At 35.7% G+C, this 14,466-nt stretch overlaps 1 protein-coding gene across 8 annotated transcripts in view; it reads right to left on the reverse strand.

Annotated features, from left to right (window-relative positions):
* Positions 1-14,466, reverse strand: part of RALGAPA1 (Ral GTPase activating protein catalytic subunit alpha 1) — a 250,249-nt gene that overhangs the window by 136,429 nt on the left and 99,354 nt on the right. For 3 of the 8 annotated variants that reach the window (XM_064570950.1, XM_064570949.1, XM_064570951.1), the window contains one exon: positions 1,175-2,725. In XM_064570950.1, coding sequence (XP_064427020.1) covers positions 1,175-2,725 — 1,551 coding nt within the window. Of the gene's footprint in view, positions 1-395; positions 477-1,174; positions 2,726-14,263; positions 14,405-14,466 lie in introns of all 8 variants that reach the window. The other 5 variants (XM_064570956.1, XM_064570953.1, XM_064570955.1 and 2 more) reach the window with 4 other exon arrangements.

Consider the following 14,466-nt stretch of genomic DNA (forward strand, 5'->3'; position numbering starts at 1 on the left):
TTAAACTTGGGAGAAAAACTTATAGAACATAAGATATTTATTTGACTATTATGCTGTTGAAGAGTTAATTTCTCCACAATTAAAAGAAAACCAGCATTGCTTATATTCCTAATGAACTAAAAAGCATTTCAGGTTAAGAAAATACACTGGTCAAGAGTTCACTGCGAAATACCATTATCTTTATATTACTGGCCAGGCTTTGCTAAGCTGTCGAATACTGCCCTCAAGTGGCATTAATGGCTCAATGCAAGATGCATTATACAGCATTCTGTTAATCATGCTAATAAAAACCATGTTAAACAAACAAAATCAAAACCTACCTTACTGCTGAAAGTTAATTTTCTATATCTGTAAAGTTATTTTAAATTTGAATCAAGATAAGAGAAGACAGTTACCATAATCTTGCCTTCTGTAATCTGTCCATAGAGGTTCCATATTTAAATCATGACTGGCTATCATGAAACCTTTATGCACATCTAAAATCTCAGAAAAAAAGAAAAGTACTGGTAAGTGTTTTAAGGACTTGCATTCTATACAAATGAATGCAAAACTAAAAAGCCTACAACTTGTTTTGAAATGGCTTACATGAAAAGTAACTAAATCCACTTTGAGATTTAAGAAATAATTTCTCCTTCAGTGATAACTAAAAATGTTGGTGCTGGTTGTAGGACCTTGATTTCCATTATGTTACATAATATCAAAATAATTTTCTTCCAAGAAAAAAGAAAAACCAAGTAAATCAGCAATAAAAATAATGAACTCAATTAGATATAGCCAGTGCCCTTTTAAATATAAACTATAAGGAGGCAGGGGGAGAAAGTATTCCAACTACCGAGTAAACTTAATTTCATGGCTCATTGTAGTACATACTCAGAAAAATATTTGATTTCAATAGTCTCTGAAAGGTCACTAAAATTTTCCTGTATCTTCCTCTTTCCTATCTTCTTCAGCAGCAAAGAGGTTTAACTAAATGCCTTATAAGGGAAATTAGTAATTTAAATAAACATTTTATGCTGGGAAAAATACAGCTGGGAAAAGGCGCATGCATAACCAAACAGAGAGAAAGCAGTGACCATCCCAAAGCTTTTTGATTGCTTATAGCTTGCTTCAGTTGCATTAAGCCAAACTGGTGCTGTCTTTCTCCTTTTGCGCTCTGCACACTGTTAGTGCTCACCTGCAGCTTTCCTTCCAAAATAGCCCATTACATGACTGTACAGATCCCTCAGTGGAGCCTCTGGTGGCATTCTGTTCTGCCTCTGTGGGGAAACATTTGCCTTCGGCTTCGAAAGAGCATGGACAACAGTTTTATAAACGCCACCCAGGGAGCCCTGCGGTAGTCCTGCCTCCTGACTGGATGACCTAACAGTACTACGGCTACCTAACTGACTACTTGCAATTCCTTCTTTCGGTAACAGAGTGGTGGGAACCTCTGTAGAGTCCTTCACTGTTTTACTTCCTGATGCTGTACCAACGGTATCGAGAGGCCTGTACACACCAGGTTTTACTAACTCTGTAAAACCATCTGAGCTGGTATGGGGGTTGCTGGCGCCGCTAGTGCTGCTATTACTACTACTACTACTAAAGCCACCAAGTCTCCGCAGTCTCATCTTCCATGGGGCCTCTTTGTTTTCCAGAGGATTATAAAACTGAACTGACTCAGTAGATGGTCTAAAAGTAACATGAACAGTATTTCGTTTTTTAGTACCAATTTTCATGATTTTGGCTCTATGAGTTACTGTTTCAGACAAGCTCCTTTTAGTTGGAGAAAGCTTGCTAGTGTTTGCAACATGAGGCAGTCTGTGGTTAACAGGTGTTTTTAGTGTAGTTTTCTTGGCATGCATAACATGTGGGACAGTGATTTTGTCATTAATTTGCACACCCTTAACCTTTTCGACTAGTGTTATATCTACACAGGCATTGAATTCTGTGGCTGGCTGTCTATACAGGTGTTTCCTTTTTTCTTTATCACAAGGGCTACCTGAATTAGGTTCTGATGATTGTTTATCACTGTTTAGTTCCTTAGATTTTTCATAAGTTTTTGTTCTCACAAAACTGTCTAACTGGCTAGGTGCAATACTACCCATGAAGACAGCTGAGCTTGGTTCTTTTTGAAACTGAATGTTTTCAGGAGTCCCAACAAAAGAGGCGGTATGTTCTGATTTACTTTCTTCGTCTACGTATTCTAATTTATCTAAAGATGATCGTTCATCCTTATTTACTGCAATAATCACTTCCTCAGAAGCTGCATCTTTACCTAACTCATTTTTACTATGATTTTCCTGGTTTTCCTTAAAATATTCTTTCAGGGAGGAAAGAAGATCGTCATCTCCTTCAAGGTCAATGTACTGGATCTGTTCAAAAGCTGAATCTGCAAGTTCTACTGGATCTATTAAGTGACAAAGATGGTCATATATGCTATCACCAACTTCCAGAGAAGACTCTCTACTATGAGTATCAGTGATGTGGCTTTCAGTGGATCTAGTTATTGAAGAAGCCTCTGTGGAACTCTGCAAGCTTGGTGCATGACGGGATGAACTGTCAATGACAGGAACTGCACCTTTGGCTCGTTCAACAGTGAATGGTTCCAAGATGTCAGAAGTGCTGCTACTTCGAGGCAATGGCTGCTCCTCATTCAAAGCACCAAAAACTTCATTTCCAGTGTCCTCACTTTGTGAAAAATGTCTGACTCTAGTTGGGCGGGGAAGTATCTGAGCATCATCAATATCTGTAAAAAAGAAAAATTATGAAGAGTAGGAACTATATGAACATGAAAAAAACAGTATTAATTTCAACCATACCCTAAGCATATGCTTAAAGTAAAAAAAAATTCTGAGATTTTTTGGTAAGCTCAATGAAATAAAATCTATTAAAAATAGAAATCTGTTTTTAAATAATGATGGGCACAAGCCAATATAGCATGTAGTGAATTAGAAAACTATCAGAATACATTTTAAAAATGTTAACATGCATAGTAACAGTAAGGTGATGAAACATTTGGAAGTGCAGTTAAAGATAGAGCTGTGCCAATAAATAAAGCAATTTAAACTTGCTATTCAATTTTTCCTGTTTAAGTTCCAAGCAGAAAAAGTAGATCTGAACACAGAAAGCTGATTTAACTATTCTGCTGTAGAATCTGAAAGGGTCTCATAAATTCTCATTTCTTCCTTACCACACAAGAGGCATCTTTTCTTCAAATCTTGCCTATTTGTTTGATCACATATTAGAAATGGAAATCTCCACCCTCTTCCAAAAGTTCTCTTTGTTAGGAAACTATCTGTTCTACTGAGCTGTTTTGCTTTATTTTTTATAGCATTAATATCTATTTACCCTATCAAATAAAATACAGTGTTAAAAAATTGTGGGTTTTTTTTTTTCCCATTTCTCACAAACACCATTTAATCTACTAGGAAGAAACCTTCTCTGCCTATCATTGGCCCTTACCATTAAACAAACATCAAACTTAAAAACTGTATCTAGGTCGGGGCGCCTGGGTGGCTCAGTCGTTAAGCGTCTGCCTTCGGCTCAGGTCATGATCCCAGGGTCCTGGGATTGAGCCCCGCATCGGGCTCCCTGCTCCGCGGGAAGCCTGCTTCTCCCTCTCCCACTCCCCCTGCTTGTGTTCCCTCTCTCGCTGTGTCTTTCTCTGTCAAATAAATAAAATCTTTAAAAAAAAAAAAAAACTGTATCTAGGTCTTTCGGGGTACCTGAGTGGCTCAGTAGGTTAAGTGTCCAACTCTCGATTTCGGCTCAGGTCATGATCTCAGGGTCCTGGGACCAAGCCTACACTGGGCTCCATGCTCAGCAGGGAGTCTGCTTGGGATTCTCTCCCTCTCCCTCCATCCTTCCCCCTGCTCGTGCATGCATGCACACTCTCTCTAAATAAAATCTTAAAAAAAACCCAAAAACTAAACGTATCTATGTCTTCTTACATCTCTAAGAATCACAAATTTTAGAGTCAAAATGGACATCACAGATTATCTAATTTAATTCTCTTACTGAGGAAATGGAGGCCCAAAGAGATGAAACCATAAAGTATGAGAAGCAGGCTTAGTGTTCCATGTCACCGCATTGCTTTCGCTGCTAAGTGTATGGTAAATCCTCAAAAATATTTATGAAATTGAAAATCACAAGTTGAAATACTATTAAACTATATATATATGCAAATTAGAAATTTTAGAATTAAAATACAGTGCCTATGAATCCATCTTGGCCTTTACATTACCAGGAAATAAGTTAAAAAAAATTTGTTTGTAAGCCAGCAAAATATAATGAAAAAAGGACAAAGAATCAAAAAGTCAGATGTTATTAATCATTAGGCTTATAATGCAATAACGGAAAATGAGAAGGTTTAGATCCAGAGTAAAACGGTGACTTATCCAAGATCACAAATTAACTTATTGATGGTGCTAGGTCTAGAACTTAAGTTTTCTTACTCCAGACTCTGAGACCAGTGTTCTCATTTATAAAATGGGGACAGTAATTCAAAATATTTTTGGGATTCATGCTATGAATAAAAAGGAGGCTGGTCCTTCTGCTATTTTATCTGTATCAACTTCTTTGTACGAGGTCCACAAGGAGTCACTTTATACATAGATTCAGAACAAGGGGAGTTTGTTTTATGATAAGATTCCACTATATTCCTAAAGATACACATTTAGATTCCAAGCACAGGTCAAATACACAATACCGCCAGAAGTTAAGACTATTAAATTATTTTAAGTTGAGGGGAATATTCTAAAAATGACACTGGCTTCTTCTTCACACACTCCATTTAGAAATTCTTTTAAATGAAAAGTGAAACATTTCCTCAGAAACTAAACATTTATGCCTTTATACCCATTATTTACTACTGCAGCAGATAACTAATGCTTCTTTGTCTGTCTTAATGAATATAAGTACTTTGGTTTTATTTTATCTTCCATAATAGATCATAAGAACTTCTGCCTAGGGGCACCTGATGGCTCAGTCATTAAGCATCTGCCTTTGGCTCAGGTCCCAGGGTCCTGGGATCGAGGCCCACATCGGGCTCCCTGCTCAGCGGGAAGCCTGCTTCTCCCTTTCCCACTCCCCCTGCTTGTGTTCCCTCTCTCACTGTTTCTCTCTCTGTCAAATAAATAAATAAAATCTTAAAAAAAAAAAAAAGAACCTCGGCCTAGAGGACAGAGATTATTTTTAAAATGCACTCCAAGTTTCTTTCCACAAAATATCCTAATAGGACTTAGCAAAGGATAAAAACTATCTAATTTTCTATAAAAAATCTTAAAAATTATATAGTTGAGACTGTTCCAATTCAAAATCAAAATTTTAAAATCTTATTAAAAGCTAATGTTATTGGGCGCCTGGGTGGCTCAGTCGGTTAAGCGTTGGACTTCGGCTCAGGTCATGATCTCAGGGTCCTCCCATGTTAGGCTCCTTACTCAGGGGGAGCCTGCTTCTCTCTCTCCCTCTGCCTGCCGCTCCCCTTGCTTATGCTCTCTCTCTCTCTCTGTCAAATAAATAAATTAAAATCTTAAAAAAAGGTAATGTTATGATTCTAGCAAATATGTGAACTTCAGAAAAGTAGAATATTAGTTTTTAAATTTTAAGTTCCTTTATTGACATTTCATAATTTTTCTATTCTAAACAAGCCAGTAAAGATTACTGTGAAGTTCTCTTAAGAATTTCTTCTCAACCCAGTCCTCGCCTTGCATAATTATAAAATTTAACCACTATTTCAGTCTGTTTTTTCCCTAAACTTTTTTTTATCACATATGAATATCCAATACTTTCATGCAAGTTTAAGAGGACAAGAGCTTTAAAAATATATATGTATTTTTCTACCAATGATGCACTGCTTGAGAACTTAAGTTTAAATTTAAACAAAAAAACCCCAATATTTAAGCTTTAAATACAGTTCTTACATGGGCATATAAGAATAGTAACTGTATAGGGCGCCTGGGTGGCTCAGTTGGTTAAGCGACTGCCTTCAGCTCAGGTCATGATCCCAGAGTCCTGGGATCGAGTCCCACATCGGGCTCCCGGCTCAGCGGGGAGCCTGCTTCTCCCTCTGACCCTCTCCCCTCTCATGCTGTTTCTCTCTCTCTCTCTCTCTCTCTCTCTCTCAAATAAATAAATAAAATCTTAAAAAAAAAAATTTTTTTTAAAAAGAATAGTAACTGTATAACATCAAAGAAGAAAATAATTCCTGACAGGAAACCAATGTCAGCACTTAAGCATAACTGACTGAGCAAGCCTTAAATTTAAAGAAATGCCTGTATACCTGAATTCTGTTAAGGACAAAAAGACTAAATGACAGCTAAACCATATAGTCTTTTCTACATGCTAGGCACTGTTCCAAGATATTACATATATTAACTCATTTAATCCTCACAACAACACTGTGAAGTAGGTGTTGTTATCCTCATTTTATAGATGAAGAAACTATTTAAGTGACTTGTCTGAGGTTACACAGCTAGAAAGTTGAGAGGTGAGATTTGAGGGCAAAAATTAGTCCATGTTCTAAGTATCCTGAATAATATATGTCATATATTCATCAAATAATTCATTAATTTTTTTAAATTGACAAAAATTAATTGTATTAAGAAATTATAAAGCAGCATAATGATTTATCTCTATAAAGATAAGAATCTTAGAAATCAAAGTTTTGTCAAATACAAACACAAGTAAATGATACAGAAGAAAACAACGGACATACTTTGTATTGGATTGCTGAAAATAACAGTGGCTTTAGGTTTAAACAAAAATGGGTCTTCAAAACAATGCTGCTTATATTTTACCTTGAAAAACAGTAGCCTCTAATTAAATTATTTTAATCTAAAGTATCGGTAAACATTAAATGAGCAAACCAAGAAAAAAGTTTTTTAACAAATTTTAAAAAACTTTTGACATTGATAAAATGCTTCCTATAGAGCCTACAAAGAGAAATGTCAAGTTTTATCTCTGGATTTCCTTAATGATGTTTAGTATGAAAGTGTTGGAATGGATTAGTTTTCCTTTCCTGAATATTCTGTTTCAAAGAAAAGTTTTCTTTGCTATTTTGAATGATAAGCTGTAAATTAAAGTGTAATATTAGCTTGCAATGTGTAAAAAAATTTCTTTCCACTAGAATTATGTTTCCTCAGGATTTTTTTTGTATTAATATCACAATATCTCCATTGCTTGAAGTAAGTCGTCACATAGTGGAGGCTTAGTACACTAACGCTGGTAGAAGGATAGCATGTCTTTTATATTAAAAATTTGTAGCTGCTAATTCATAAAATACCAAGCTAGTTCCTCAGGAAAATAAATCTCTTAAGTTATAACACTAACATACCACTAGAAAATTTTAATAATTTTAGAAAACAGGTACAGAGTCAAGTGCCAAATCCCTTTTACCCAACGTTAAATTCTATTCTCGATCAATCATAAACACTAGCTATCAGCAATACTTTTAAAGCTCCTGAATTCATAAATATCATTTATATTAGTTTACAAAGAAGTTCATGCCATTTTAAAGCTGAAGTTTTTTCCTGGATTTACCTAAAGGAAATGACAATGTCTTTTATGTAATTAAAAAATGTTTTTGCCTATTTAGGCAACATGGCAATGTACTTTCAAGGGAAGAACCACAGAGCATCCATATTTCTAATATTATTACTAAAAGAGTCTAGTAAAAACTCTTTTTAAGACCGGATGTTCAATTTACAGGTAATTCAAAGCAGTATCTACATCACTGAAATCATGGAAAAACTGTTTATGCTGATGTTTTGTTACAACTGTGAGTCTTATTGCTTATATTTTGGTCACTGACAGTGTAAAGAAATGCTACTGATTTTTCTAAATTATTCTTACACTGGCAACTTTGCTGAACTTTATAGATTCTAATAGATTTATCAACTTGGTTTTCCCTGTCATTAAATCAGGAAGGCTCCTTCTGATGCCCCAATCTCATAATTCTCTTGCTTAGAGAAGTTAATAAAGGAATTTTAACTCACATACAAAAAAATTGAAAGCAACAAATCAACTTCAAATAATTAATTTTAATTTAGACCACTAAAATTTAAACCACTAAACTATCTTCTACTCTTTCATCTTTCTAATATTGTTTCCTTTACTCTTAAAATTTGGAAATAGACAACCAATACATTTTTTATGTTAAGAAAATTGCACTGTTTTGTTTATGAACATGTTATATAATGCCATTTTAAGTTAGCTTCAAGTTTTCAGATGTACTTAAAAAAAAACACAAATTATTTCAGCAAAAACAAAACAAATCTGATTTGGAATTACGCTAGAACCAGCAGATTATAGGTAGAAAATCTGTAAAAGATTACTATCACATATTGATGATAAGAAAGAAATTCCTTGGTTGTGTAAAGAAGGGCCGGCCTACTTGTTTGGTTGGAGGTGGAAAATTCTCCTCCTGATTAGGCAGAATTTAGGAACAGGATGGGCCATGAGAGATAACATTTTCTTTCTCCTGATACTCAGAAAATAGAAGTAGAAAGATCAAAATATTTTGCTCTACAGAGCTCAATTCAAGTAATGAAGCACTGTTAAATAATATTAGCAGCCTATGTAATATGGCCTAGATAGACTAGAGTCTAACAGCAAGTATGACAAACCAGTGAGCAATTGAGAACTAGTTCAAAGAAAGTACATCTGTAAACTTAATTTCCAGGTGAGACACCTACACTACTTAATCAGAAAATAATAAGAAACAGTTGGAAAAGTATAAACAAAGTCAGGTGCCCACCCTGCTTATGTTTTTTTACACTGCTTCTTTCATTAAAGTATTATTTTGGGCAATAAAAGCTAATTTGCTAAAGAACAATTACTGAGATTTCTGGCTTCTCTGTAATCCATTTATCAGGAAAAGAAAGACTGTTTAGCCTAGCCTACCAAATGTTTATAAGTATAAGCTAGTTTAGGAATAAGGGACAGGGAGAGCATGCTTGCCTAGACACCTGTATTACTTGTAAAGCTTTAAAAAATAATGTTAGATGCTTGTGCAACCCCCAGCATATTACATCAAAACCTGGGGCAGATGCCTGGGAAAAAATATTTCAATTGTTACACATGAGTCTATTGTTAAGAACTAATGAGACATGTAGGGCAAATGCCTTTGAACTAGACCCCCAGCTTAAGGAAAACTCTTCAAGGATATTCAGCTATTCAAATAGTTTGGTCTGTATAAAGCTATAAATAGCATAAATAGCATCACACTGTAGGTAGAATGGACATCTAAACAAGAATACTGGAGGCTAAAAAAAAAAGGGCTGGAAAGAAATAGGGTGCTTTAAAATCTGATGTCCAGGGGCGCCTGGATGGCTCAGTCGGTTAAGCGTTTGCCTTTGGCTCAGGTCATGATCCCAGGGTCCTGGGATCAAGCCCCACATCAGACTCCCCGCTCAGCGGGAAGCTTGCTTCTTCCTCTCCCACTCCCCCTGCTTGTGTTCCCTCTCTCACTGTCTCTCTCTCTCTCTCTCTCTAATAAATAAAATCTTTAAAAAAAAAAAATCTGATGGTCCATTTTTAAAAATCTTAATGTTAAAAGAAAAAAAGGAATTAAACAGTTTCCTTTTACCCTCATAAGTATTCAAGAGTATCAGGTAAGTATTTTTCCAGAGAACTCTATTTCTAACCAAAAGCTAGAGTGACTGTATGAGTATTTTGTTTTTTGGTGAAGCTGTTACAGAAACCTCAGCTCCTGATCTTAAATGATGTGCCTAGGAAATATTTCTCTGAGTTCATTTAGCCTGCTCATATGATGGAGAGACCTAAAACTATGAAAAATGTCTTCCTTTGCAGTTCATTTTCCTTATTAATTCTCTCTATACATTAAACTATTCTACAGTAAAATTTACTCAAACCTTGGAAGGAAACATGCAAATAGTTTGGTTGAGAATCTAAGACTGGCAGTTTTCTTTTTAAAATTTAGCACTATTTAAAAAAAAACTCTCTCATAAAACTTCTTTTTCCTTTCCCTAACTCTCCCCCTCACAGTCTCATCTTCCCCCTCATCCCCCTCAATGCACCTAACACCTGAAGAAGCAAACGCTAGGCCTTCAATTTGCCTCCAACAATAAGGGACAATGAAAAAATCCAACAATCCAGATTTCTACTAAATAAGCTTGTATAAGAATAATCCTATCCAATTTTCACAGCTAATTTTTAGAATTATGAGGTTACTTCACTGTCTTGCGAATTTGTTCTCTCTGGAACCATAATGCTATAGAATGTCAATGTGTGTACTTGGAAAAGTTCTCCATACTTAAATAAGTTTGAAAAATAAACAGTTGTGGGAGGGGGGTATGTGTTTGTGTGTCTCTTTTTTAAAACTGGACTTCTGGGGACCTTCAGTATATTGATATACACTATAAATCTTTAATCCATTCGATACTTATTAACATCACCCGGGAAGTGCTGTAAATTTATACAACTGCATGGCAAATGCTGAATTCATTCACAAGTCACTTCTCAGGAAAGAAGAGTTTTTGCTGCTACTTTTTATGTTCCTTGCCTCTTTTAAGTTTTTTTTTTTAACATTTTTATTTATTTATTTAATTGTTCTGTTAATCATCATACATTACATCATTAGTTTTTGATGTAGTGTTCCATGATTCATTGTTTGCATATAACACCCAGTGCTCCATGCAGAACGTGCCCTCTTTAATACCCATCACCAGGCTAACCCATCCCCCCACCCCGCTCCCCTCTAAAACCCTCAGTTTGTTTCTCAGAGTCCATAGTCTCTCATGGTTTAAGTCTTTAAAAGAAAAATGGTTTTTACTAAAAATAACCAAGTCTAATTATGCTTTTATGTCTTATATGTACACACGCACAAAAACTGGAAGCAACTGTAAGTTATCAATAAATAAGCACTGGTTTGGAGGAATATGTATATTTTTCATATACTTTTCTACATAATCCTATTTTCTAAAATTAACATTATTTTGATAACCAGATATAAAGTTTGTTTTGATTTACTGACTGATATCTCACCATTATCTCTTAAATCTATCACAGAATGCATGTTACCCCAAATAAAGGAAATAAAAACAACAAACAGAACTGCCACTTAGAAAATTCCTTCCATTCTTCCTAAAATACCTTCCCCATTAAGTCTTTAAAAGGAAATCTTTCTGAATTATGTATTTACAGTGAAGCAAGGATTCTGAAATAGGCACTTACCCTAGTTAAGGCACTCCCTTACAACATTTTAAAGGGAACACCTCACCTTTATTTTAGCTTTTAAAAAATATTTCAGCACTTAACATGTGTATTTGCCAAAATATTATTTAAGTTGCAGACAAGAAATTTTGTAAAGCCCCTAAGATTCTGAGAAAAAAATAAATTTTCCTGACAGTTTTAACACAGCAGGGGAGTATTTGATCCAAACATTTAAGAATTAGTGGTCATGGCGGGGTGGGCCTGGTGGCTCACATGGTTAGGCTTCTGCCTTCCTTTGGCTCAGGTCATGATCCCAGGACCCTGGGATCAAGCCCTGCATAGTGTTGGGCTCCCTGCTCAGCAGGGAGTCTGCTTCTCCTGCTCCCTCTGCCCGCCCCCGCCCCCCGGTTTGTGCACGCTCTCTCTCTCATAAATATTATCTTTAAAAAAAAAAGAATTAGTGGCCAAAATTCATTTCAATTTTTCTAAACATGTCAAAAAAGGTTTGCAGTAAATGCTTTAAAAATATTTTTTAAAACTAAAAGCTTGAAGCAAAAAAGACATCTAAAAGAAGTTTACAACAAATTGGGAGTTTCTTTTAGCTATATATAATTTAGTTATAAGAACAGAAACATTGTTTTGCCCATTTACGTAACTTAAATTATAATTTGATGCAATCAACCAAAATCAGTGCTACTTACATAAGAAGGTACAGTGCTTAAATGGAGCACCGAAAAGACAAAACATCCAATTCTTTATTTGCAGCTAAGCATCCTATGTAACAAAAATACATGCTGTTTTCTTCTATATATTAAAATTTATATGATTCCATTTACATATTTTCTAATCTAGCTACTCTTTGCATCGATAGCTTAAATTATTCAGGTAACCTAATCTTACTGGTGTCAAATACATATTCATTCATCATCAAATATTTATTGAGCATCCAGGTTTGAATTTGAGGCCAAATTTTCTATTTTATTATTGTCATCCATAAAACTACAAAGTCGACTATCAATCTCATTATAAAATTCATTATTCATTATTTCTATTATACTTTGGTTCTAAAAAATAATATTGAACACTTCTCAAAAACATCATAAAGAATATGTCTAAGTATTTATCAATCAAGATATCTTGAACTAGGAAACACAAACATATCACATCCAATAACTGAATATTTTATTTTCTCATTTTTAGAAAAGTAAAATACTCAGTTTTTTTCATTTACAGTATTTTCAAAGAATACCAACCACAAGAGTGTCTATGTATCTACGTATATTCACCTCTCAATATGTACCCCTTTGGTTTGGTTGAAATATCTGATCTTAATTAGGCTACAGATGGTGGAAAGTACTTCAGTTGAAATATCATTATTAATAAAAATGCACCTTCCCTTTGGAGTGCCTGGGTGGCTCAGTCGGTTAAGTGGCTGACTTGATTTTGGTTTGGGTTGTGATCCTGGGGTCCTGGGATCAAGCCCCATGTCCAGCTCCACACTCAGCAGGGAGTCTACTTCAGGATTCTCTCTCCCCCTCTGCTCTTCCCACCCCCCTGCCCCCACTCTCTATCTCCCTCTAAAATAAATAAATCTTTAAAAAAAAAAAAGGCACCTTCCCTCACGTAAGCCTTCAATCCACTAGGAACTGAAAGGATAAATACAGGTGGTTTAAAAGAGAAGAAAAAAGGGCGCCTGGGTGGCTCAGTTGGTTAAGCGACTGCCTTCGGCTCAGGTCATGATCCCGGAGTCTCTGGATCGAGTCCCCCATCGGGCTCCCTGCTCGGCAGGGAGTCTGCTTCTCCCTCTGACCCTCCCCCCTCTCATGTGCTCTCTCTCACAAATAAATAAATAAAATCTTAAAAAAAATAAATAAAAAAAAATAAATAGAAGGAAAAAAAGTCAACCTCACCAAAAGTGGCAATGTCAAGGAAACACTCATAAGAAGAGCGCTAAGAAAGTACCTAAAAATGTACAAGTCACTTTCTTCAAGCTAGCACATTTTGCATAGTAACTATTCAACATGTTTGCTTCTGTCTAAAAGACAAGACACTGTATGATCTTGACACTTGAAAGTGTCACGAGGGAATTTGGGAGATAATGGAAATGTTCTATATTTTGTTTGGGATGATGGTTAATAGGGGTGTGTATAATTCTCAAAAATCACTGAACTGAACCCAGGATCTATACATTTTATTACATGTAATTAAACGTTATTAAAGAGCAGACCATCTCGTCCTAGTACTGGGGATCAAGGACCTGGGGCAGAACTGAAAAGCTGACCAGGTTTTGAGGTTCCTTAAAAATTGGGGCTTCAGGGGCGCCTGGGTGGCTCCGTCGTTAAGTGTCTGCCTTCGGCTCAGGTCATGATCCCGGGTCCTGGGATCGAGCCCCACATCGGGCTCCCTGCTCCGCGGGAAGCCTGCTTCTCTCTCTCCCACTCCCCCTGCTTGTGTTCCCTCTCTCGCTGTGTCTCTCTGTCAAATAAATAAATAAAATCTTAAAAAAAAAAAAAAATTGGGGCTTCATAGAATGGTTTCTTTATTTGGCTTAAAAATGAGTTCTTAGAATTCTATATACTATTATAATCTAATATAAATACAAAGATCTATTCCAAAGCAACTCTAAGATTATGTACTTTCCTCAATTATTGATTCCCCTTGCTTACTTCCATTACTACAGATGATGGAGCCATATGCATTATTCAAGATATACCATATCATTAGTCAAAACAATGGGAAATTAAAAGTCAAGGCTCTAATTGTTACCTTCCAAGTCATCTTTTGTCAGATATCTATAATGACATAAATATACATTACTACTTCTTTTAACCACCTGAGAAGAAAAAAAACTCAACTGTAAACAGAAAAAAATTTACAACCGAAAATATTGGACATTGGCACAGCACTAAACTTAGCACTTCCAGAATGAACTGCCAGGATAGCATTAGAATTCAAATAACTCAAAATGTTGATTTCTCAACCACTTTCCCAATTTCCCACACCTCCCCCAAAGAAATTAACTTTGAAGAGTTTATTTGATTAAGCAAAATTTGAAAGCAGAAGGATTAAAAAGTGAAAAAGGTGGTGCAGAAATTAGCAGAGGTGGCACTACCTGAAAGCTCATCAGAAAGGGGAGTGAGAACAATATCAGGCAAGAAGGGTTTGGAAGTATGGATCAGAACAGGAGCACTTTTAGCACTGCGTATATAGGCCGATGGCAGAGCACATTCACCAATGGATCGGCTTCTCATGGCTTTAAAAAAGGAAAAGAAAGAAGTGGGGAAGGAAAAAAGAAGAGTGACTATAATGAAAGGC

This window comes from Mirounga angustirostris, unplaced genomic scaffold (genome assembly GCF_029215605.1).
Source record: "Mirounga angustirostris isolate CCGP_5_RB_7025 unplaced genomic scaffold, mMirAng1.0.hap1 SCAF_9, whole genome shotgun sequence".
Classification (NCBI taxonomy): Eukaryota; Metazoa; Chordata; class Mammalia; order Carnivora; family Phocidae; genus Mirounga; species Mirounga angustirostris.